The sequence below is a fragment of the Delphinapterus leucas genome, chromosome 11, assembly GCF_059928025.1.
Source record: "Delphinapterus leucas isolate spDelLeu-1000000601 "Yukka" chromosome 11, BTC_Dleu_Yukka2, whole genome shotgun sequence".
NCBI lineage: Eukaryota > Metazoa > Chordata > Mammalia > Artiodactyla > Monodontidae > Delphinapterus > Delphinapterus leucas.
In genome coordinates, this window is record NC_143139.1 from 18,285,279 (window position 1) to 18,310,702 (window position 25,424).

At 37.6% G+C, this 25,424-nt stretch overlaps 1 protein-coding gene across 1 annotated transcript in view; it reads left to right on the forward strand.

The window, feature by feature from the left end:
• The window catches only part of ETNK1 (ethanolamine kinase 1), a 73,020-nt gene that overhangs the window by 6,924 nt on the left and 40,672 nt on the right, over positions 1 to 25,424 (forward strand). Inside the window, exon 2 of the mRNA XM_022577769.3 lies at positions 20,859 to 21,118. Coding sequence (XP_022433477.1) covers positions 20,859 to 21,118 — 260 coding nt within the window. The remainder of the gene's footprint in view (positions 1 to 20,858; positions 21,119 to 25,424) is intronic.

Sequence of the window (25,424 nt, forward strand, 5' to 3'; positions counted from 1 at the left end):
CGGCAGGCAGATTCTTAACAGCTGCACCACCAGGGAAGCCTCATGTGTCTTTTTGAATTATGGATTTCTCTGGGTATATGCCCAGTATTCTGGCTCATATGGTAGTTCTATTTTTAGTTTTTTAAGAAACTTCCATATTGTTTTCCATAGTGGCTGTGTCAATTTACATTCCCACCAACAGTGCAAGATTGTTTCCTTTTCTCCAGACCTTCTCCAGCATTAGTTTGTAGATTTTTTTGATGATGGCCATTCTGATGGGTGTGAGGTGATATCTCATTGTAGTTTTGATTTGCATTTCTCTAATAATTAGTGATGTTGAGCTTCTTTTCATGTGTTTGGCCATCTGTATGTACAATTTGTATTCCGTTTTTTCATGTAGCCTTTCATAAATATTTTCCCATGTTGGTATGGTATTGACCACAATTTTTGATAGCTACAGACATAATATTTGGTCATGTTAAACATCATGTGACTTAATTACTTTTAAAGTGAGGTTTTAAAAACAATTGTAAAGAGTATAAAGAGGAAAATTAGAAAGGCTCATATTCTAACCCTGTTGATTTTGTTTAAAAAATACAAATGATACATGCCCTTAAAAAACAAGGCTATAAAATGAAAAGTAAAAAATCTAGCCCCCCCAACTGAGTCATTCTCCCCAAAGATAATTTTGTGAACAATTTCTTTTGAACTTATAAAAATTATCAAATTATAGATTTACTAGCGTACATTATCTACCTATGTTTATAAATATAGTAAATATAACTATATTCTTTTTTGTATACATAATTAAGTTATTCTGTATCTTGATTTTAAAAATAATATATCTTAGACATCTCCATGTCAGTATATATAACCTGCCCCATGTTTTTAAGTTGTTTTTATTTTTTAGGTATTAAAAAAGTATTGCAGTGATCTGCTTTTATACATATATTTTGGATAACTTTTCTAAGTATATCCATAGAGTAAATTCTTATTAGTGGAATTAAAAGGTTAAAAGTAAAAGAAAAAAAATTATAATCTTCAAGGAATTGGCTCACACAAGTGTGGAGGCTGGTAAATCTGAAATTTGTAGGGCACTCTCTGGTAAGCTGGAAGCTCTCAGGCAGGAGTTGATGTTGTAGTCTTAAGGCAGCATATGTTCAGGAAAACTGAAGTTTTGCTTTTACAACTCTTCACCTGATTGAATGAGGCTCATTCATGGGGACTAATCTCTTTTACTTGACGTTGTCTGGTTAATATGTCTGCAAAAAACCTTCAGAGCTGCATCTAAATTAGTGTTTGATTGAATAACTGGGTATTGTAGCTAATCCAAGTCGACACAAAACTGTTATGCTATTTCTCACTTTCATATAATTTACACTCCTCAAAACAGTGTTGGAAAGTATCCTTTTCTCTATACCTTGTCCAACCTCTGATATTAAATTAAAAAATTTTTTGCCGGTTAGATACATGAAAATGGTATTTTGTTTTGTTTTTACATTACTTTTAATTTTGTTATTTTCGAAGATGGTGGAATCCAATAGTTACTTCCACAAAACAGTTAACTGACATGCATTAATTCCATCTTTCTAGGCTTATGGGCTGGTCCAGTAGCCATTGTCTTAAAGAATAATTGAAGCTTGTCTTTCCCGTTGTATTGGCCTGTGCAAGCTCATTCATTTGAATTCAGTAGTTAATCGGTCATTTTAGGCCATAAATAAATATCGAAACTCTGCTTGGTATCTTAATCATCTTTAAGGACTAAAGAAATTTCATAGTAGCTAAGGTAGAGTTTAATATTTTTATCATCTCAGGGTTTGTAGTTGCAGGGCAGTGTCACGTACTGAAAGAAGGTATTGGATTGTTTTGGGGTTCTCAAGATGACCTTCAAGCTCACTGATAATCACTTTAACTTCTAAGGTGTCATTAAAACTGTTATTTCTTTTTGTCCACCGGGTATTCTGTATTGCTTCAAAGAGCAACCTGTGCAGGTTTGGGCAATTCTTTAAGTTCCTAATTGATATGGTCAATTAGTCCTGGCTGAAGGGTGAATTTATGTCTTCTGTTACAGTACTAAAATAGGGAAAGTGTTACTATAGAACATATTTATCTCAGTATTACATTCTGGCAAAGGAGACAGAACCACCTCTCATAATACCTGTTCCAGCACTCCACTTTGCATACAGATATTCACCATCAACAGTGGCATCCTCATGTCCTCTCAGGGTAACTTGCTCCTTTAAGAGTTTCTCACATAGGTTTTGGATTCAGTGCATTGGTCTTCCCTGTCAAAAGGTTTCTTCTCTACCTCTAGGCCATTTTACCCACTTATGTGAATTTGGCCTTGGGTTCCCAGCTGCTGAGGGTTGGGCCAAGATCTTGGCCTCACAGTCAGTGTGCTTATTTCCAAATTAGTGGCAGACTCTTAATATCATCTTTGTACCCTGGCTTTTTAAAATCTCCTAAGCTAGAGTAAATATGGTGGATTTGTTCGGGGCACTCAATGCTGGGAGACCACTAGCAGGTCCCATCAGTCCATCCAATCTGATAATGCTTCATTGAAAAGTTTTGCTTCAACCCCATCAATGTCTGCTTTATTCATCCAGTTTTTTGATAACCATGAAAAACTTTCACTCTATTGGGACAAGTCATTTGCCATCTCCCTTATCTTTTCTGCTTACTTTTAATTTAGTTTTCTTACTATCATCCCTAAGACCTGTAAAGGGAAGCTTGAGACAGCAAATCAGATCCAGCATCCTGAACAGTTTATGTTGGTAACAGGAGAGTTACATGGGGGACCCATGTAGAAGGAGAAACCTTTGTCATGGTATTCACCATGACCTGGGGGTGGGGCATATTAAGTGGTTGAATATCCTGGTCACTGTAAGGCCAGTCTTGTATGGCCTGCATATGCAGTATATCAGCCACTTCATCTGGAGTGATCGATCCACTTTGCATGCAGAGGAGGGACCGCACAATTCCCCTTCTCAGGAAACCGACTTAGTAGCCACTTCTATCTATTCTTCCAGTCTAGCAGTCTTGCTGGGATTAGGTTGCTGTATGTTTGGGTTAGTTGCAGCCATTCAGGACTGTTCAGTAGTAAGCTGTGGGTCCTGCATTAGCCTAAACATGCCATGGACTTCAAACCATAGATTGCTCCTAACTTGACCATTCTGATGATGAGACAACTTTACACTATATCCTCAGGTTTCAGTAGTTTCCTTATTTTGTGCCCTTCCCACCTGAATCATTTTGGTAAACAGAGGATGAGTTACAGAGGTCAAAGAAGAGTTATCTGCTGTGGAGCACGAACTCTTTTGTGACAGTTCTGTGCTTAGCAGCCTGATGTTGTGTCGGACCATCTGGAACCTGGGTTGGTGCAACATCAAGATCTACCCTAAAACGGTCTTTATCTTTCTGTCGTAGGTAGTATGGCTAACAGCAGCCAAGGAATCACACATTTAGCCAATTTCTCATTATTTTGCACTTTATTGTGGATTCAGGGACAGCTGTTCTGGGGTTGGAGCTATCATTTTTAGGTTTCACTTACTTTTACCTCTTGTAATAGATGACAGCATGCCTGCTGTTTCATACTGTGGGTGATCTGGCAAACACCTAGGCATCAGGGATTGACCATCCACTGCCCCTTCCTTATTCGTTTCTTCAGATAACACTTAACAATGTTACAGTGAGTCTAGGGTCATGCTAGCGAACCCATAAACTTGAGGGTGTATCCCTGAAACAGATTAAGAGTCATGACATCAGGTTTTTATCCTGTTTTGCCATTGTATGACTTTGGAAAAATATGAGAACTTACCTAGGTCATAGTTTTTTCATTCTACAAATCGATCATTCAATCTATATAAAAGCAAACATTTATTGAATATCTCTGTGTTCTATGTTCCACTCTTTCTCAACGTTTTAATAATTACTCTCTGAAGAGAAGGTTAAATTATGTTAATTTTTACCTAACAGGAGAAATTAAATACTAAAGAATAGGATTTTGCAGGTAGGGTCGAGCTTTAGAGAGCCACAAACCATTGTAACGTCTCTAGATTTTTTTCTTCCCTCAGTAACCAACTTTTGCTCCTTTGGTGGTGATATCATCTCTGTTGAGAATGTAATACATGAAAGAAATTTTGTTTTATTTTATATATATATATATATATATGAGAGGATATGTATCTGTATGTATATCTGTATCTCCTCTTTAAGATAGTAAATTAAAATTAATTAAATTTAAACCAAAGTACTAAAGTACCTATGCATTTATTTTCAGTTTTAAAAACCTTATCGCTTTAGGAAATTTTCTCTAGGGTTACTGTGAGTTGAAGGTAATCAAAAGATTAACTGGCAGTACATTTTTTCTGATCTGAATATTACATTAACTCTTTTCTAGTTAAATTTGTTGTTGATGTGTGATATACATAATAAAAAGTGCACAAATCTTAAGTGTAGAACCTGATGAATTTTCCTACAAAGCAACCACACCCATGTAATAAGTATCCAAGTCAGGAAACAGATTTGGGAAATGGTACCCCAGAATCCTCTCTTACACTCTTTTGGAGTCACTATCCATCAACTCTCCCCAAGCAAGTGTTACTCCTATCCTGATTTTATATCATAGCTTTCCTTCTCTATGAATTTTTTTTAATGGAATCGTATGGTATATACTTTTTTTTGGGGGGGTGGCATATGCTAAAGTTATGAGAGATTTATTTCTGTATATATAGTTCTTATTCTCATTGTAAGAATATACCTCAGTTTATTTATCTTCTGTTGGTGGACACTTGGGTTGTTTTCGGTTTTTGGCTATTACAAATTATGCTGCTGTGAACATAGCTGTATGTCTTTTGATGAGTGTGAATATCTGTTTCTGTTAGGCGGATACTTAGAAGTAGACTTGCTGGGTCATTTGGTATGTTATTTTAGCTTTACTAGATACTTTAAGTTTTCCAAAGTGGTTGTGTCAATTTATACCCCTAATGGCAATACTGTATGAGTGTTTCAGGGGTGCTGCATTTTTACCAACAATTGTTATTATCTGTCTTCATTGTTATCATTCGGGTAGGCATTCAGGGTATCTTATTATGGGTTTGATTTGCATTCTCTTAATAACTAGTGCATCTTTTTTCTGTGGGTTAGATATTTGAATGTCTTCTATTTTGAGATGCCTGTTCAAGTTTTTTGGCTAATTTTTCTCCTGGATTATTTTTTTCCTAATGATTTGTAGATGTTCTTTACATATTCTATATTTGAGTTCTTTTTAATTTTTTTTGGCCAAGCTGTGCGGCTTTGCAGTATCTTAGTAAGGATTGAACCCAGGCTCCCCAGCCGTGGAAGCGCAGAGTCCTAACCGCTGGGCCGCCAGGGAATTCCTGAGTCCTTTTTTTTTTTTTTTTTTTTTTTTTTTTGCGGTACGCGTGCCTCTCACTGTTGTGGCCTCTCCCGCTGTGGAGCACAGGCTCCGGATGCGCAGGCTCGGCGGCCATGGCTCACGGGCCCAGCCGCTCTGCGGCATGTGGGATCTTCCCGGACTGGGGCACGAACCCGTGTCCCCTGCATTGGCAGGCGGACTCTCAACCACTGTGCCACCAGGTATCCTTTTTTTAAAGAAATGTATTATAAATGTTTTCTGCCAGTTGGTGGCTTGTATTTTCACTCTTAATAGTGTCTTTTGATAGTCTTAACACCAGTTTTTCAATTTTTTCTTTATGGGTAGCATGTTTTGTGTCTTGATCTCTTCCTATGCCAAAGTCCTGAAGATATTCCTCTATGTTTTATAGAAACTTTATTGTTTTGCTATTTTACATTTTGATCTGAAATTGTTTATGGTGTAAGGTGGAGGAGGTCATGACTCATTTTTCTTCCGAATGGCTATCAGTATCCAGTGATCCAGTATCACTTATTGAAAAGACCATTTTCTCCCCATTATAGTGTTACCTGAAACCACCATTTTTCCACCATTATAGTGTTACCTTTGTCATAAACCAGGTGGCACTGTATGTGGGTCTCTTTATGAATTCTGTTCCTTTAGTCTGTTTTGTCTATTATTGCACCAGTATCACAGTGTCTTGACTACTCTCAAGTTTTGCTTCTAGGTCTTGGTATGGTATAGTTACTATAATCCTTGGTATGAGACACTAGCTTTGTTCTTCTTTAAAATTGCCTTGACTGTTCTTGGCTTTTTAAATTGCCATGTAAATTGTAGACTCAGCTTTTCAATTTCCTCAAAAGAAACTAGATGACATTTTGATTGATATTTTTGTGGAATCTATAGATATTTGAGGAGAAGTGAATTCATTAACAATATTGAGTCTTAGAATCTATAAATATGGTATATCCCATTTATTTATTTAGTTTCTCTCAAACTTTTGAAGTTTTCAATGTAGAGATCTTGCATTTTTCATGTCATTTTTCCCCCCAGAAATTTGATGCTTTCTGATATTGTTTAAAGAATATCATTTTAAAAAAAGGTTTGCTGTTGGTATAGAGAAATTCAATTGATATGTTAATACATTGAATTTTTCACATGTTCTAATTATTTGTTTTAATTTAGATACTTTGTGCATTTTCTCTGTTTCTGCAAAATAATGACAGTTTTGTTTTTTGCTTTCCTATTCCTACTTCTGTTGTTGTCATGTCTTTTTTTCCCCCACATCTTTATTGGAGTATAAATGCTTTACAGTGTTGTGTTAGTTTCTGTACAACAAAGTGAATCAGCTATACGTATGCATATATCCCCATAGCCCCTTCCTCTTGAGCCTTCCTCCCACCCTCCCTATCCCATCCCTCTATCGTCACAAAGCGCCAAGCTGATCTCTCTGTGCCATGCAGCAGCTTCCCACTAGCCTTACATTTGGTAGCGTATATGTCAGTGCTACTGTCTCACTTCATCCCAGCTTCCCCTTCCCCCACCCATGCCCTCAAGTCCGTTCTCTACGTCTGCCTCTTTATTCCTGCCCTGTCACTATGTTCATCAGTACTGCTTTTTAAAATTCCATATATATGCGTTAGCATACGATAATTCGTTTTTCTCTTTCTGACTTACTTCACTCTGTATGACAGATTCTTCGTCCATCCACTCCACTACAAATAACTCAATTTCGTTCCTTTTTATGGTTGATATTCCATTGTATATGTGTGCCACATCTTCTTTATCCATTCATCTGCTGATGGACATCTAGGTTGTTTTCATGTCTTGGCTATTATAAATAGTGCTGCAATGAATATTGTGGTACATGTCTGTTTTTGAATTATGGTTTTCTCAGGGTGTATGCCCAGTAGTGGGATTGCTGGGTCCTATGGTAGTTCTATTTTTAGTTTCTTAAGGAACCTCCATACTGTTCTCCATAGTGGCTGTATCAGTTTACATTCCCACCAACAGTGCAGGAGGGTTCCCTTTTCTCCACACCTTCTCCAGCATTTATTGTTTGTAGATTTTTTTTTTTTTTTTTTGCGGTACACGGGCCTCTCACTGCTGCGGTCTCTCCCACCGCGGAGCACAGACTCTGGACGCGCAGGCTCAGTGGCCATGGCTCACGGGCCCAGCGGCTCTGCGGCACGCGGGATCATCCTGGACCGGGGCACGAACCCGCATCCCTCGCATCGGCAAGCGGACTGTCAACCACTGCGCCACCCGGGAAGCCCTGTTTGTAGATTTTTTGATGATGGCCATTCTAACCAGTGTGAGGTGATACCTCATTGTAGTTTTGATTTGCATTTCTCTAATGATTAGTGATGTTGAGCATCTTTTCATGTATTTGTTGGCCATCTGTGTCTTCCTTGGAGAAAAGTCTATTTAGGTCTTCCACCCATTTTTGGATTGGGTTTGTTTTTTGATATTGAGCTACATGAGCTGCTTGTATATTTTGGAGATTAATCCTTTGTCAGTTGCTTCATTTGCAAATATTTTCTCCCATTCTGAGGGTTGTCTTTTCACTTGTTTATGCTTTCCTTTGCTGTGCAAAAGCTTTTAAGTTTCATTAGGTCCCATTTGTTTAGTTTTGTTTTTATTTCCATTTCTCTAGGAGGTGGATCAAAAGGATCTTGCTGTGATTTATGTCATAGATTGTTCTGCCTGTGTTTTCCTCTAAGAGTTTTATAGTGTCTGGCCTTACATTTAGGTCCTTAATCCACTTTGAGTTTATTGTTGTGTATGGTGTTAGGGGGTGTTTTAATTTCATTCTTTTATGTGTAGCTGTCCATTTTTTCCAGCACCACTTATTGAAGAGTCTGTCTTTTCTCCATTGTATATTCTTGCCTCCTTTGTCAAAGATGAGGTGACCATATGTGCGTGGGGTTATCTCTGGGCTTTCTGTCCTGTTCCATTGATCTATATTTCTGTGTTTGTGCCAATACCATACTGTCTTGATTACTGTAGCTTTGTAGTATAGTCTGAAGTCAGGGAGCCTGATTCCTCCAGCTACGTTTTTCTTTCTTAAGGTTGCTTTGGCTATTCGGGGTCTTTTGTGTTTCCATACAAATTGTAAAATTTCTTGTTCTAGTTCTGTGAAAACTGCCATTGGTAATTTGATAGGGATTGCATTGAATCTGCAGATTGCTTTGGGTAGTAGAGTCATTTTCACAATATTGATTCTTCCAATCCAGGAGCATGGTATATCTCTCCATCTGTTTATGTTATTTTTGATTTCTTTCATCAGTGTTTTATAGTTTTCTGAGTACAGGTCTTTTGCTTCCTTAGGTAGATTTATTCTTAGGTATTTGATTCTTTTTTGTTGTGATGGTAAATGGGATTGTTTCCTTAATTTCTCTTTCTGATCTTTCATTGTTAGTGTATAGGAATGCAAGAGATTTCTGTGCATTAGTTTTGTATCCTGCAACCTTACAAATTCATTGATTAGTAGTAGTAGTTTTCAGGTGGCATCTTTAGGATTTTCTATGTATAATATCATGTCACCTGCAAACAGTGACAGTTTTAATTCTTCTTTTCCCATTTGTATTCCTTTTGTTTCTTTTTCTTCTCTGATTGCTGTGGCTACGACTTCCAATACTATGTTGAATAATAGTGGCAAGAGTGGGCATCCTTGTCTTGTTCCCGATCTTAGAGGAAATGCTTTCAGTGTTTCACCATTGAGAATGATGTTTGCTGTGGGTTTGTCATATATGGCTTTTATTATTTTGAGGTAGCTTCCCTCTATACCCGCTTTCTGGAGAGTTTTTATCATAAATGGGTGTTGAATTTTGTCAAAAGCTTTTTCTGCATCTATTGAGATGATCATATGGTTTTTATTCTTTAATTTGTTAATATGGTATATCACATTGATTGTCTTGCATATATGGAGGAATCCTTACATCCCTGGGATAAATCCCACTTGATCATGGTGTATGATCCTTTAAATGTGTTGTTGGATTCTGTTTGCTAGTATTTTGTTGAGGATTTTTACGTCTGTGTTCATCAGTGATTTTGGCCTGTAATCTTTTTTGTGTGTGTGATATCTTTGTCTGGTTTTGATATCAAGGTGATTATGGCCTCATAGAAGGAGTTTGGGAGTGTTCCTCCCTCTGCAGTTTTTTTTTTTTCCTCCGCAATTTTTTTTTTTTGCAAGAGTTTGAGAAGGATAGGGGTTAACTCTTCTCTAAATGTTTGATAAAATTCTCCCATTAAACCGTCTGGTCCTGGACTTTTGTTTGCTGGAAGATTGAACTGTGATTGGTCTGTTTATATTTTCTAATTCCTCCTGGTTCAGTCTTGGAAGTTTGTACTTTTCCAAGAATTCGATCATTTCTTTTGGGTTGTCCATTTTATTGGCATATGGTTGCTTGTAGTAGTCTCTTATGATCCTTTGTATTTCTGTGGTGTCAGTTATAATCTCTCCTTTTTCATTTCTAATTTTATTGATTTGAGTCCTCTCTCCTTTTTTCTTGATGAGTCTGGCCAAAGGTTTATCAATTTTGTTTATCTTCTCAGGGAACCAGCTTTTAGTTTTATTGATCTTTGCTATTGTTTTCTTTGTTTCCATTTCATTTATTTCTGCTCTGATCTTTGTGGTTTCTTTCCTTCTACTAACTTTGGGTTTTGTTTGTTCTTCTTTTTCTACTTGCTTTAGGTGTAAGGTTAGATTGTTTATTTGAGATTTTTCTTGTTTTTTGTAGTGAGCTTGAATTGCTGTGAACTTCCCTCTTGGAACTGCTTTTGCTATGTCCCATAGGTATTAGATCGTTGTGTTTTCATTGTTATTTGTTTATAGGTATTTTTTGATTTCCTCTTTGATTTCTTCAGTGATCTTGGTTATTTAGCAGTGCACTGTTTAGCCTCTGTGTGTTTGTGGCTTTTACTGTTTATTTCCTGTAATTGATTTCTAATCTCATAGCATTGTGTTCAGAAAAGATGCTTGATACGATTTCAGTTTTCTTACATTTTCCAAGGCTTGATTTGTGACCCAAGATGTGATCTATTCTGGAGAATGTACTGTGTGCACTTGAGAAGAAAGTGTACTTTTGCCTTCGGGTGGAATGTCCTAAAAATATCAATTACGTCTATCTAGTCTGTTGTGTCATTTAAAGCTTGTGTTTCCTTATTTATTTTCTGTCTGGATGATCTTTCTATTGGTGTGTAGTGAGGTGTTAAAGTTCCCCACTATTATTGTGTTACTGTCGATTTTTCCTTTTATGGCTGTTAGCATTTGCCTTATACATTGAGGTGCTCCTATGTTGGGTGCATAAATATTTATAATTGTTATGTTTTCTTCTTGGATTGATCCCTTGATCATTATGTAGTGTCCTTCTTTATCTCTTGTAACTGTCTTTATTTTAAGGTCTATTTTATCTGATATGAGTATTGCTACTCCACGTTTCTAGTGATTTCTATTTGCATGGAATATCTTTTTCCATCCCCTCACTTTCAGTCTGTATGTGTCCCTAGGTCTGAAGGGGGTTTATTGTAGACGGCATATATATGAGTCTTGTTTTTGTATCCGTTCAGCCAGCCTATGTCTTTTGGTTGGAGCATTTAATCCATTTACATTCAAGGTGATTATCAATATATATGTTCCTATTACCATTTTCTTAGTTGATTTGGGTTTGTTTTTGTGGGTCTTTTTCTTCTTTTGTGTTTCCCGCTTAGAGAAATTACGAGGATTCGCTTGTATGTTATTTGTTACTTTTCCCTTGCTGCTTTTAATATTTTTTCTTTGTATTTAATTTTTGATAGTTTGATTAATATGTGTCTCGGCATGTTTCTCTTTGGATTTATCCTATATGGGGCTCTCTGTGCTTCCTGGACTTGATTGACTATTTCCTTTCCCATGTTAGGGACGTTTTTGACTATAATCTCTTCAAATATTTTCTCAGACCCTTTCTTTTTATCTTCTTCTTATGGGACCCCTATAATTTGAATGTTGGTCCGTTTAATATTGTCCCAGAGGTCTCTGAGACTGTCCTCAATTCTTTCTGTTCTTTTTTCTTTATTCTGCTCCCTGGCAATTATCTCCATCATTTTATCGTCCAGCTCACTTATGTGTTCCTCTGCCTTAAGTAATTCTGCTATTGATTCCTTCTAGAGTATTTTTAATTTCAGTTATTATGTTGTTCATCACTGTTTCTTTGCTCTTCAGTTCTGCTAGATCCTTGTTAAATGTTTTATTTTCTCCATTCTATTTCCGAGATTTTGGATCATCTTTACTACCATTACTCTGAATTTTTTACAGGTAGGTTGCTTATTTCATCTTCATTTATTTGGTGTCGTAGATTTTTGCTTTGCTTCTTCTTCTGTAACATTTTTTTTTTTCTTGCGGTACGCAGGCCTCTCACTGCTGTGGCCTCTCCCCTTGTGGAGCAAAGGCTCCAGATGTGCAGGCTCAGCGGCCATGGCCCATGGGCCCAGCCGCTCTGCGGCATGTGGGCTCTTCCCGGATTGGGGCACGAACCCGTGTCCCCTGCATTGGCAGGCGGACTCTCAACCACTGTGCCACCAGGGAAGCCTTTTTTTGTTTTTTTTGTTTTTTTTTTAAATGTGTGGGGCTATATTCCTGCAGTTGGATAGAGCTGGGTCTTGGTGCTGAGATGAGGACCTCCGGGAGCCCTTACTCTGATTAATATTCCCTGGGGTCTGATGTTCTCTGTTAGTCCAGCGGTTTGGACTCGGCGCTCCCACCACGGGAGCTCAGGACCAACCTCCGGCCTGGGAACCAAGATCCTGCAAGCTGCATTGTGTGGCAAAAAAAAAACCCAAAAAAGCAGTACAATAACAAAGAATAAAAACAAAATAAAGTTAGAAAGATAAAAAATACATTAGGAAAAATAAAAATATAATTAAAACAACTGCAAGAAGGTAAAACAAAACCACAACAGAAAAAAAAGGGGGGGGGGAACAAGCCAAAAGGAGCAGAACAATAACAAAGTATAAATAAAATAAGAGCAGAAAGATAAAAGATTTATTAGAAAAAATATAAATGAATCAACAACAGTGAATCAACGACAAGGTAAAACAGAACCCCAATCTAAAAGAGGAAAAAAAATAAAAAGCTTTGGCTCTGGGGGGGGCGGAGTTTAGGTGGGTGGGTGGGGTGGAACTTACGCAGGGGTGGGGTTTAGGGTGGAGCAGGACCTAGTGGTGGGAGTGGGGGTCTTAGGCTCAGGACCCACACCCTGCAGCCGGAAAAGGCCTTGGGGGCGGAGCCTAGGCTGGGTGACATTCAAGCATGGGGTGGGGCCTCTGCTTAGGACCTGCATGGAAGGGGAGAGGCAGCATGTCCAAAGGGGGGCCTCTGGAGTGTGGAGTTATGGAATTTGGAGGTAAGGCCCTGGGTGAGGGTGTGTGGGTGGGGTTTAGGCCCAGCGTGGTTGGAGCGGGTCTCAGAGGGGGTCTCCGAATGTAGAGGTGGAGCCCTGGGTGGGGGTGTAGGGGCAGGGCTTGGGTTCTGCATGGCAGGAGGGAGGCTCCAAGGGCAGAGGATTAGGCCCAGGAGCCCAACAGGCTCCCTGGTGCCTATGTGGAATGTGGACAGGGAAAGCGCTGGCTGCACTCCCTTCCGTTCCTCCATGCCCCACCTCCTCTTGGGTTTCCCCCAACGTCTCCCCTGTCCCCGCTGGACCCCTAACCGTGGGAGGGTCCTGCTGGGTGTAGGAACTCCTCCCCTTCCTCAGCCACCCCTCAGGGGTGCGGGTCCCCTAGATCCGGCCTTTACTTTTGCTCCCCTTCCCTCCCTCCCACTCCCTCAGGACCCACGTTCCTGGAGGGGGCCTAGGTGGGCAGAGGATCAGGCCTGGGATCTCAGCAGGCTCCTGGGGGCCAAAGTGGGCAGGGGAAACCTGGCCATGCTCCCTTTTGACCCTCTGTTCTCCCAGTGGCCCCCCAATTTCCCCCTTCAGACGTGGGATCCCTTCCCCTCCCCCAGTCACCCCTCAGGGGCACCAGTCCTGTCCCACCTCCACTTCTCCTCCCCCCCACTCCCCCCCACACCCCATCCAGTTGCTGGGGGTTCCTCCTGTCCCCTTAGGTGTCCATGGTCACCCACTGGTGCCTGGTAGCTGCCCTAGTTGTTCAGGGATGTGAATTCTGCATCCTGCTAGTCTGCCATCTTGACTCCACCCCTTGCTGTTTTGTCTTACTACACTGGCTAGGACATCATCACAATATTGAAATAAGAGGTGATAGTGGGCATCCCTGCCTTGTTCCCATTCTGAAGGAGAACATTTTCAATAGTTTATTATTAGGTATGATGTTTGCTGTAGGTTTTCTTTGGATACTCTGTCAGATTAAGGAAGTTTCATTTTATTCTTGGCTTGCTAAGTATTTTCATCATGAATGAATGTTGAATTTTATCAAGTACTTTTCTGCAGCTCATGATGGTTACATGATTTGCCTCCATTTTTCTGTTATTGAGCTCAATTACAATGACGTTTTAAAACAATTTATTAAGAACCACTGTGTTCCTGGAGTAAACCCCATTTTGTTGTGATGTAGTCTCCTTTTTATATATCATTGTATCGGTTGCCAATATTTTGATTAGGATTTTTCCAACTATGAGAGGGAGTGGTCTGTAATTTTCCTTCCTTGTAATGTCCTTGACAAGTTTTGGTATCAAGTTGAGATCTCTTTCTTTTTTGTCTGTTTTTGGAAGAGTTGTTTATAGTAATATATTTCTGTACTGTAATAAAGTTTACTTCTTTATTGATAATTAGTATCTTTTTTCCTTGATGATTTTGCTTGGAAGTTATCAACTTTATCGTCAAAGAAGTATTTTTTTTGTTCGTTTGTGTTTTTTTGGCTGCACCACTGTGGCTTGTGGGATCTTAGTTTCCCTACTGGGGATCGAACCCGCACCCCCTCATTGGAAGCACGGAGTCTTAACCACTGGACTGCCGGGGAAGTCCTTAAGAACAGTTTTTGACTGTTGAGTTTTTCTGTTTTATTGATAACTTTGCCCTTTTGTTTTCTTCCTAATTCTTTTTAATCGAAGGTTAATTGACTGTTATTTTTCTAGCTTCTTGAGCTAGAAGCTAAGATCACTGATTTTCTGCCTTTTTTGTTTTATTTATTTATTTATTTTTCTTTTTTGCGGCACGCGGGCCTCTCCCGTTGCGGAGCACAGGCTCAGCAGCCATGGCTCACAGGCCTAGCTGCTCCACGGCATGTGGGATCTTCCTGCACTGGGGCACGAACCCGTGTGCCCTGCATCGGCAGGCGGACTCTTAACCACTGTGCCACCAGGGAAGCCCTGCCTTTTTTTTTTTTGCGGTACACGGGCCTCTCACTGCTGTGGCCTCTCCCGTTGCGGAGCACAGGCTCCGGACACGCAGGCTCAGCGGCCATGGCTCACGGGCCCAGCCGCTCCGCGGCATGTGGGATCTTCCTGCACCGGGGCACGAACCCGTGTGCCCTGCATCGGCAGGCGGACTCTCAACCACTGTGTCACCAGGGAAGCCCTGCCTTTTTTTTTTTGCGGTACACGGGCCTCTCACTGCTGTGGCCTCTCCTGCCGTGGAGCACAGGCTCCGGACGCACAGGCCCAGCGGCCACGGGCCCAGCCACTCCACAGCACGCGGGACCCTCCCGGACCGGGGCTCGAACCCGCGCCCCCCGCATCGGCAGGCGGACTCCCAACCACTGCGCCACCAGGGAAGCCCTCCCTGCCTTTTTTATTTTTAATATTTTTATTTACGTGTCCCCATAAGCGCCCACAGGTTTTAATATGACTTTATTATCATTCAGTTTAGAATGCTTTCTAGTTATTGTAGTTTTTTCTTTATCCAGTGGATTATTTAGATGTGCATTGCTTCACTTCAAGTAAGTGGGAGAATATTAAGGGTTTTTTTTCTTTATTGTGGTAAAAAAACAAAACCTAAAATTTACTATCTTAACCATTTTATTTGAGGTGTATATACGTGTATGTGTGGTGTGTTATTGATGTCTAGTTCATATTCAGTGTAGCTTGAGAAGGTACTCTGAATGATTTTAATCCTTTGATATTTATTGAGGCTTGTTTTATAATCAAGCCTATAGTCAATTTTGGTAATATTTTATATATACTTGAAAAGGATGCGTATTCTCTTGCTGGGTACAGTGTTCTGTGTATGTCAGTTAAGTTGGATTTTTAATTCTATTGCTTAGCTCTTTTGTATATGTAATGATTTTTCCCTGTTTTTAAAAAATCAGCTCTTAGAGATGTGCTCAAGTTTCAGACAGTTATTGTGGAATTTGTTTAGTCTGTCAGTTTTTGCTATATGTATTTTGAAGTTATGTTATTGCATGCACTCAATTTAGAATTCTTGTATCTTCTTGATGGCTCAATCCTTTTCTAATTATAAAACATCCCTTTTTATCTCCTGGAATGTATCATTAGGATCTATTTTGTCTGATATGGTGTAACTACATCAGCTTTCTTTTACATGTGTCTTCTAAAAAGTAGCATATAGTCATTTTTTTTTTTTTTGCGGTACGCGGGCCTCTCCCCATTGTGGCCTCTCCCGTTGCGGAGCACAGGCTCCGGACGCGCAGGCTCAGTGGCCATGGCCCACGGGCCTAGCCGCTCTGCGGCATGTGGGATCTTCCCGGACCGGGGCACGAACCCGTGTCCCCTGCGTCGGCAGGTGGACTCTCAACCACTGCGCCGCCATAGTTTTTTAATTGGATTATTTAGTTCTTTTACATTTAATGTAACTACTTATATGGTTGAGTTTTTCACTGTACCATCATACTTTTTTTTCCTCTTTGACCCATCTTTTATATTCCTGTTTTTCACCTTTATTTTTTCTTCTTTCTGTGTGTTCCAAATCTCAGAGGAACTCACAGTAAATATGGAGTGGCAAATATAATTAAGAAATTACAGTACTTTGTTTTTGTTTTTGGCTGTGCTGTGCAACATGTGGGATCTTAGTTTCTCGACCAGGGATTGAACCTGTGCCCCCTGCATTAGGACTGTGGAGTCTTAACCACAGGACCGCCAGGGAAGTCCCTTCAGTGCATTTTAGTAATGCCATATATAGGTCACTAGCAAGCACTGAGAAGTATTTATGTCTTATCTGAGTTTAGGAATTGTCTCCTGGAGGTTATAACTCCTGTGTTGGAATTTTGAAGGAAGTTAGAAGTTAGTGAGGCGAAGGAAAAGAAGGGTGAATTTGTCAGGTAGATCACTAGGTAACTTGGGAGGTATTGTGGAACTTGTACACCCTAAGGAACTTAAACTTTATCCTCTAAACAGTGTGGAGTCAGTTGAAGATTGCCAGTCATCATGTTCATGTTTGTATTTTAGATGGATTATTTTGGTGGCAGTTAGTGAGTGAATTTTTTGGGAAGGTGGGAAGGTGGTTAAACTGGCGTAAGAGAGACCAATGAGGTTATTAAAATACTGCAGATAGGAGATTGACAAGGGGATGGAGAAACAGGAGTGGATTTAAGAATTACCTAGGAAGAAAACATTTTATGTGGGGGATGGAGAGGGAGGGGTCAAGGTGACTGAAATGTGCCTGAGTGAATGGAAGATTAAAATGAATTGGTACCATTAAATGATTTATCTCTGGTTTTAAGCAGTTTTATTATGAGGTGCCTTGGTGTAGTTTTCTTCATGTTTCTTTGGCTTGGGCTTGTTGAGCTTCTTGGATCTTGAGTTTATAGGTTGTCATCAAATTTGGAAAACTTTTGACTGTCATTTCTTTAAAAATGTTTCTGTTCTCTTTTTTCCTTTCTTTGAGGACTCAAATTTTATATGTAGTCTCTCAGCTAATGGATGCTCTTCTCTCTCTCTCTTTGATAATTCATGTTTCCCTCTGTATTTTGTTTTGCATAGTTTCTATTCCTATGTCTTCAAATTTGCTAAATTGTTTTTTCCACTACCTAACCTAGTGTTAAATCCCAACTAAGTGTGTTTTCCCTTGAGACATCTTGAGAAGTTTAATTTGGGTCTTTTTTATGTCTTCAGCGACTCTGCTTAATTTTTTGTTGTAAGAATACAACACACTTTTTTCTTGGAATACAGTTTTAACACCTGCTAATTCTAACATCTGTGTCAGTTCTGGTTGGTTTCAATTAATTGACCCCCCTTTCACTCCCCATTGTGGGTTGTATTTTTCTGCCCTTTTTGCATGCCTGATAATCTTTTTCTTTTTGGCCGCTTCACCCAGCCTGTGAGATCTTAGTTCCCCGAGCAGGGATTGAAACTGCACCCTCGGCAATGAGAGCGCAGAGTCCTAACTGCTGGACCGCCAGGGATTTCCCCATGCTGAATAATCCTTAATTGGATATTAGACATTGTGAATTTTACCTTGTTAGGCACTCGATAGTGTTTGTAGTTCTTTGGGAATAGTTTGCATCTTTGGGTCTTGCTTTCAAGGTTTGCTAGGTGGTACCAGTGCAGCAGCATACAGTCTAGGGCTAATCTATAACATAGATGTTGTCTTAATTATTAACTTTTATGATCTCATCATGAATTATTTTTCTGTCTTGTGTTCAAATTTAAATATGTAGTTATCTACATATTTGATAAGAGCTTAGTTTGTGTCAGGAACTGTTGTGCTTTCGTGTATATTAAGTCATTCTCATAAAAACCTATAAAGCAGATTCTAATGTGCTGATATTAAACATGAGATGAATGAAGCACATACAGGTAAGTGACTTGCCTAAAGTCACTCAGCTTACAGATGACACAGCTAGAATTTATAGTCAAGCAGTGTTGCTCTGTAGCTCATCCTCTGAACTGGTATTATCTTAAATACTTGACAAACAGTGCAGGATAAACCGTGTGAAAAGGAGCTCCATGAGATTTGTAGTTTTGTCCCCCCTCCACTGAGGTGGAATTTTATATTTCTAGTATATATCTAGTATAGTACACATACCTAGCATATGCCTAGTATGTTTTTAAATGTGTGTTTCAGAAGGCTGAAGCACCTTGAATTAATTGTTGGTTTATATATGAGGTGGGAACCATACATCTTTAAAGTCAGAAATCTCCATCAAGAGATCATTAGGATAAGCCGAACAAATTGGGTTTATTACTCCTTCCTTAAGGAAGACTTATTCCATGGGGAATGGTGGGGCTCTCAGTATGTGGGTGTTAGAAAGGACTTCGTATAAGATTTGAATTTGGTGATTTGGGAGAAGGTTCAAGGAAGCAAGGCTTTCCTCTGGATTTGGGTGTTGTCAGGAAGGAAGTGGGGCAAGTCTACAACTGTGTGGGTAACTTATCTTACCTAGAGGACTGGAGGAATGAAGCAGGACCAAAGCTGTTCCTGGAAAAGGAACGGCAGTCCCTCACATTAGCCAGAATAGGGGAGTGCTTGGTCATTTTTGTGGTTTGGAAAAAATGCATAGTTTTGTCTTTGTTCAGACATGATTACAGAGTGACTTTGTTTTTGTCTTGATGCATTATGGTCACAGAGTGGCCTCATCTGATATTGATGTTCTATGAAATTGCTTATGTTCAGCAGAATCTCCAGGCCTTGCTGTACGTGCCATGTCAGTTCCTAGCCCCTTTCGTTTTTCTCACTATTTTAATTTTTTCACATGTAAACTAGATTGATTACGGGAAAAAAAAAAGAAGTGAGAAAACATATATAAGCCAAACGAGAAAAATTTAAACTACTTAGAGAGAAATAAGAAAACAGGAGACAAGATTTAAACTACCTAATATTTTATTGGATATCTTTGCAGACATTTTTATCCTTATTTATACATAAACTACTTTTGTAAATGAAGTTATTCATATATTTATTTTTTTGCTCCAGGGGTTTATTGTGACTATCATTTCATTGCAAATATGTGGCTGTTTTGTGCAACAGAGTATGTTAGGGTTAGTGTCATTGGAGTTGTGACTCTATGTTATACTTATAAATGTCTATATAGTATTCAATAATCTTATCCCGTAATGTTATCCATTTCTAGCCTTTTTAAGTGCATATGTCTTTGTATGTATGTTTCTGCATGTACACATAAATGTACAATGTAGCGTGCACAATTAAAGAAATTTATTATTATAGGCAAAAGTGAAAGAATGAATTTGTTATAAGCTAGATCAAGAAGACAAGCTAGTATTTAAGTATTAAGTCCTTACTATTTGTTAGGAGGATGTAGAAAACATAGATTTCACTCCTGGCTTTTGAGGAGTGTAGAATGTCTTTCATTACAAGCATTTCAGAATGTTAGCTTCTCAAACTTCATTACAATAATTGAAATACTTCATCTCTACATGACATGTGGAGGAGTTACAGAATAATATGTGTGAGTTGTTGTGGCATTTTAATAGGAAACAACATGCTTTCAACATAGATTTTAATAAAACAATGGAGTTTAGTTTAAGGACATATGCTTCTTGTCAGTGTCTCCCTACATACCATCTTTTTGAAATCTACGTGGAAAGCAAAGTTTGTATGTCTCTGCATACCCAAAAAACATAGATATTCAAAGGTGAATAAGGATACATAAATACTTTCTTTCAAATTTCAGCTTAAGATCTAAAGCCTTTTCAGATGTCATTTATCATTACAACAATCTTATCAAAACAGAAACGTTTACCTTCTTTCTCAGGCATTAGTTAAATGTGTATACATTTAAAACTTATTCTTTGTGCATTATTCCTGTTCTTTCCCAGTTGTCTTTGGAAAAATGTCCTTAACGCTTACTTTCACTTTTTAACTTTTATCCCTTTATTCCACTGAGAGCCTCCAAAAGCTCTGAGTTATAATTGGGTAAATAGAAAATTAGTTTTAGTGTCAAAGTAGTGTAGAGGAAAATGAAAGCTACAATTTTGAATAGACTTAGAGAACTAATATTGCTAATCATCTGTTTACTTTTTAATATACCATTGTGCTCAAATCTAAAAAGGACTTTAAGTACTTAAGACTCTTGAAGAGTCCTCAAACTCCCTTTTAGAAAATACCTGAGAAATCTCTATCTTCCTCTAACTAAGGTTGTGCTTCTTTTTTTTTTTTAGCTGTAGCATTAAGTTTAAATTATTATAACCTGAATACTTAAAACAATTTTTTATACATATTATGTTAAGTAATCTTTGGAAATAACATTTAAAGTTGAGTTTTTTATAAATTGGAGATTTACCATAATATAAATTATGGTATATTATATTTGTATATTTAAACTTATGAACATTATTAAAGACTTTTTTATATCATTATACTACGCTAGCAAGAGAGCCACTTTCCCTGTCTTCAGAGACTTTCCAATCTATTTAGATATAGGAGAGAGAGAACGTGTTTGTTGTACAACACAACATAGTAAACAGTGGTATTCTGTTTTGTTTAAATCTACAGTTAAAATTATAGACATGTTAGGCAAAATTGTATTCAAAAGTTATATTAAGTAGATATTTTCTTTCAATCAGTATTTAATGATTTTCAAGTTATCTCCTATTCCTTCATTAAAAGTAAATAATTGTTTTTCCCCCATTTTTTCTTTTTTTTTTGGGCAGCTTTTCACAGATGGAATCACAAACAAACTTATTGGCTGTTACGTGGGTAATACAATGGAGGATGTAGTCCTGGTGCGAATTTATGGCAATAAGACTGAGTTGTTAGTTGATCGGGATGAGGAAGTGAAGAGTTTCCGAGTGTTGCAGGCTCACGGCTGTGCACCACAACTCTACTGTACCTTCAATAATGGACTGTGCTATGAATTTATACAGGGAGAAGCATTGGATCCAAAGCATGTCTGCAACCCCGCCATTTTCAGGTACATTTCTTTTCCTAAATAATTTGTCCTTTTGAAAAATAAGAGTATTAAGGAAATGTTTTTTAAAACTGCCTTTTCTTTCTTTAGGCAACTATTTGGTTAATTTAGAAACTTTCTTTTGTTCGGGTTTTGTTTTATTTTTGCTAAAGAAAAAACATTCCTTTTTTCTGAATTCTCATAGTTAACTCTTTGCAAAAGAAAGGACTGCGAGAGGTTTTGGATTAGCCTGTTGCAGAAGGTCAAGGCTTCTCAATTTTTTAAAGTAGTGCTTGAATCAAAGCATTACACATTTCTTATTACTAAGTTTCGTTACTCAGCTGCTCATAGTTTCAGAGTTCTTGCTTACTATGAGTCTTAATTCTGTTAACACGCCTTTGTTACTTTTTAAACTTAAAAATTATTTAATTCAAAGTACTATGTTTTCTATAAGAATAATGTCTTGCATATGCTTGATCATTTTTCTAAAATTGCTGAAATTTTCTTTTGGGCTTGATTTGAAAGCAGCAAGTTCATTGATAGTTTAAATCAAAAGTTCTCAAACATTTCGGTCTCAAGACCCTTTTACAACTCTTAAAAGGTTATTGAGGACCCAAAGAGCTTCTGTTTATGTGAATTATATTTATCAGTGTTTACTATGTTAGAAATTAGAACACAAAGTTTTTAGAATGAAAGATTATCAAGTGCATGTCCTTTTAGCTGTCGGTCAACATGATGACATCATCACACCACTTCACGTAGCTTCTCAAAACTGTACTGTACACTTGTTAGAACATGAGAGTGAAAAAGGTAAATAATACTTTATGAAAATAGTTTTAACCTCACAAACTTCCTGAAAGGGTCTTGAGCCATAGATCAAAGTTCACAGTATTCTCTTGCTTTGGCTTCTTCAGACGTAGCTACTTGCCTGTATTATGATTATAATAAAGAGTATCTACTTTGAATATAAAAGGCACTGGAATGTATTTATGTTTAATGTAGTCTAGGGGAGGAAAAATGATTCAGTCAGCTGCTCTACTAGTAATTTACAGTCTGTGACAGACAGTAACCTTGGGGAAAAAATAAGGTAAATAGTATACACAGAGGAACAGAAAAGGTTTTCAAAAAAAGTACAAATAATTTACTGTGGTATAGTTGGGAAATTAGGCAGTGTTTAACTGAGGTAACATTTGAATTGGATTTTAAAGGATGAGGCAGAGCATGGAGGAGTCTGAGGGAGATGATAGGTAAAGACGAATAGCATCAAGCTAATGCTTAACTAGTAATTCAACTTATGGAAGTTTATCATGATCTTTTTTATTTGAACTTTTGTGTAGCAATCAAGTATTGCAGAGACCTTTAAATTTTTTTTTAATTCAAATTAAGGTGTTTAGGAATTTTCTTATCAAGTATTTCTCTAAAACTTGCCTCTTGCTGGGAATACTGGCTGAAGTATAATTAAAGCCACTCAGCAACAGACATAATGGGAGAAATGCAATTTAAAATGAGTTATTGCTCACTTATCAAGAAGCATAACTAAAAAACACCAACTTCCAGTGCTGAGGGTTTTGTAGTGGAACTGATACACTGTGAGTTGCAAGTAAAATTGGTAATGTTGTCTTTCGGAAATCAATAGGGCATTATATAGTAAGTCATAGAAGAAAGTCATATGCTTGATTGTGTCATAACAACTCATATTGTCTAAAACATACAGGATGTCTGATGCAGGACTAAGAGGAAAAATATCAGCTTACTAGTTGAACTGTGGCTACAATCAGGAAATAATTTGCTTATGTGAAAACTCAAAGGGAGTTTGTAAAAAAGAAATAAATTCTGTTGGGATGGTAGGATTAGGGATTTTTTTTTTCCAGTTTCAAAAAAATGCCTGTTATTATAATTTTTAAAAAGCTTCCAAGAGAGGAGCAATTAGTGAGTATTAGTGGGTGTTTGAGGAGATTCTCTGCAGCCTTGAGATTTTCAAACATTTGGCTTTATTGAGTATAGAATTTACAGTACCATTTGCCTTGATGTTAGTGCAGTAAAACCTTATCTTACTGAGACTAGGTAGAAGAAGGACCAATCTATTATAGTGAAAATCAGAAATCTTAATTTTTTATTACCTAGTTTTTTCTCTGTTGTACATAAAATTTACTAATAGAAAACAATTGAATTGCTCTAATACAGTTCTTTTTAAGAACTGTATTCTTTCTTATGACCATTTAATTAATTTAGTTAACATTTTTTATTTTTAATTGTGATAAAATACACATAACAAAATTTCCCATCTTAATCATTTTTTAAGTATACAGTTCCATAGTGTTCAGTACATTCACATTGCTGTGCAGCCAGTCTCCACAGTTCTTTTCGTCTTGCAAAACTAAAATTTTATATCCATTAAACAACAACTTCCCATTCTCCCCTACCCCCAGCCTTGGCAACGATCTTACTTTCTGTCTGCATGAATTTGACTGCTCTAGGTACCTTATGTAAGTGGAATCATACCTTTTTGTCTTTTTGTGACTGGCTTATTTCACTTAGCATAATGTCTTCAGGGTTCATCCACGTTGTAGCGTGTGTCAGAATTTCCTTCCTTTTTAAGGCTGAGTAATATTCCATTTTATATGTAGGCCGTGTTTTGTTTACTCATTAATCCATGGATGGACATTTGGGTCACTTCTGTTGATACTTCTTCACTGTTGTGAATAATACTGTTATGAACATGGGTGTGCAAATATCTTTTTGAGACCCTGTTTTCAATTCCTTTGGGTATATAATCAGAAGTGGAATTGCTGGATCATATGGTCATTCTATTTTTAATATTTTTAGGAACTGCCTTACTGTTTCCCATAGTGGCTGCACCAATTTACATTCCCACCAACAGTGCACAAGGGTTCCAGTTTCTACAAGTCCTTGCCAACACTTATTATTTTGTTTTTTTGATAGTAGCCATCCTAATTGCAAGGAGGTGGTATCTCATTGTGGTTATGATTTCTATTTCCCTAATGATTAGTCACGTTTAGCGTCATTTCTTATGCTTCTCGGCCATTTGTGTATCTTCTTGGGGGAAATGTCATTTCAAGTCCTCTTCCAATTTTCTAATGGGACTTTTTTTTTGTTGTCTAGATGTAAGAGTACTTTATGTATTCTGGATATTAACTCCTTATCACATATATGACTTACAAATACTTAATTCCATGGGTTGCCTTTTCACTCTGTTGATTTTGTCCGTTGATGCACAGTTCTAAATTTTGATGTATGTAGTCCAGTTTATCTGTTTTTACTTTTATTGTCTGTGCTATTGGTGTCATATCCAAGAAATTGTTACCAAGTTCTGTGTCATGAAGCTTTTCTCCTATGTTTTCTTCTAAGGGTTTTATAGTTTTTTTAGCTCTTACATTTAGATTTTTGATCCACTTTGAGTTAATTTTTATGTATGATTTAAGGAAAGGATTAAGGAATGTCTTTCTTTTACATGTGGATATCCTGTTTTTCCAGCACCAGCTGTGGAAAAGACTGTCCTTTGCCATTGAATGGTTTTTGGCATCCTTATTGAAAATCATTTGATCATAAATTGGAGGGTTTATTTTGGAGCTGTCTATTCCATTTGTCTGTATGTCTGAGGCTATGCAAGTGCTGCTCTGTTTTGATAACTGTAGCTTTGTAATAAGTTTTGAAATCAGGAAGTGTGAGACTTCCAACTTTATTCTTCTTTCTCCAGCTTGTTTTAGCTATCTGGGGTTCCTTAAAATTACATTTGAATTTTAGGGTGGATTTTTTTCTGTTTATGCAAAAAATGCTGTTGGGATTTTGATAGGGATTGTATTGAATTTAAAGATCACTTTGGGTAGTATTGACACCTTAGCAATATTAAGTCTTCCAGTCCACAAACATGGAATGTCTTTCCATTTATTTCTGTATTTAATTATTTTCAGGAACATTTTGTAGTTTTAAGTATAGAAATCTTTTACCTCGGTTAACTTTATTCCTAAGTATTTTATTCTTTTTGTTGCTATTGTAAATGGAATTGTTTTCTTAATTTCCTTTTTGGATTGTTCATCAATTATGTAGAACTGCAATGTATTTTATGTGTTGATTTTGTGTTCTGCAACTTTGGTGAATTCATTTACTAGTAAAAACCATAAATTTTCCTAACAAAGCCATCCTTCACAAATTGCGTGTTTTGTTCAACACCAATTTATCAAAAATTTTAGATGAGTATGGAACTTGTAAGTAGGACTTATTTAATTTTTAAAATCTCTTAGCAAAGCCTAGTTTTTAAGTATGTAGCTGCTATGCTTGCAGTTGAACTATACTTGTTATTTCCACGAGG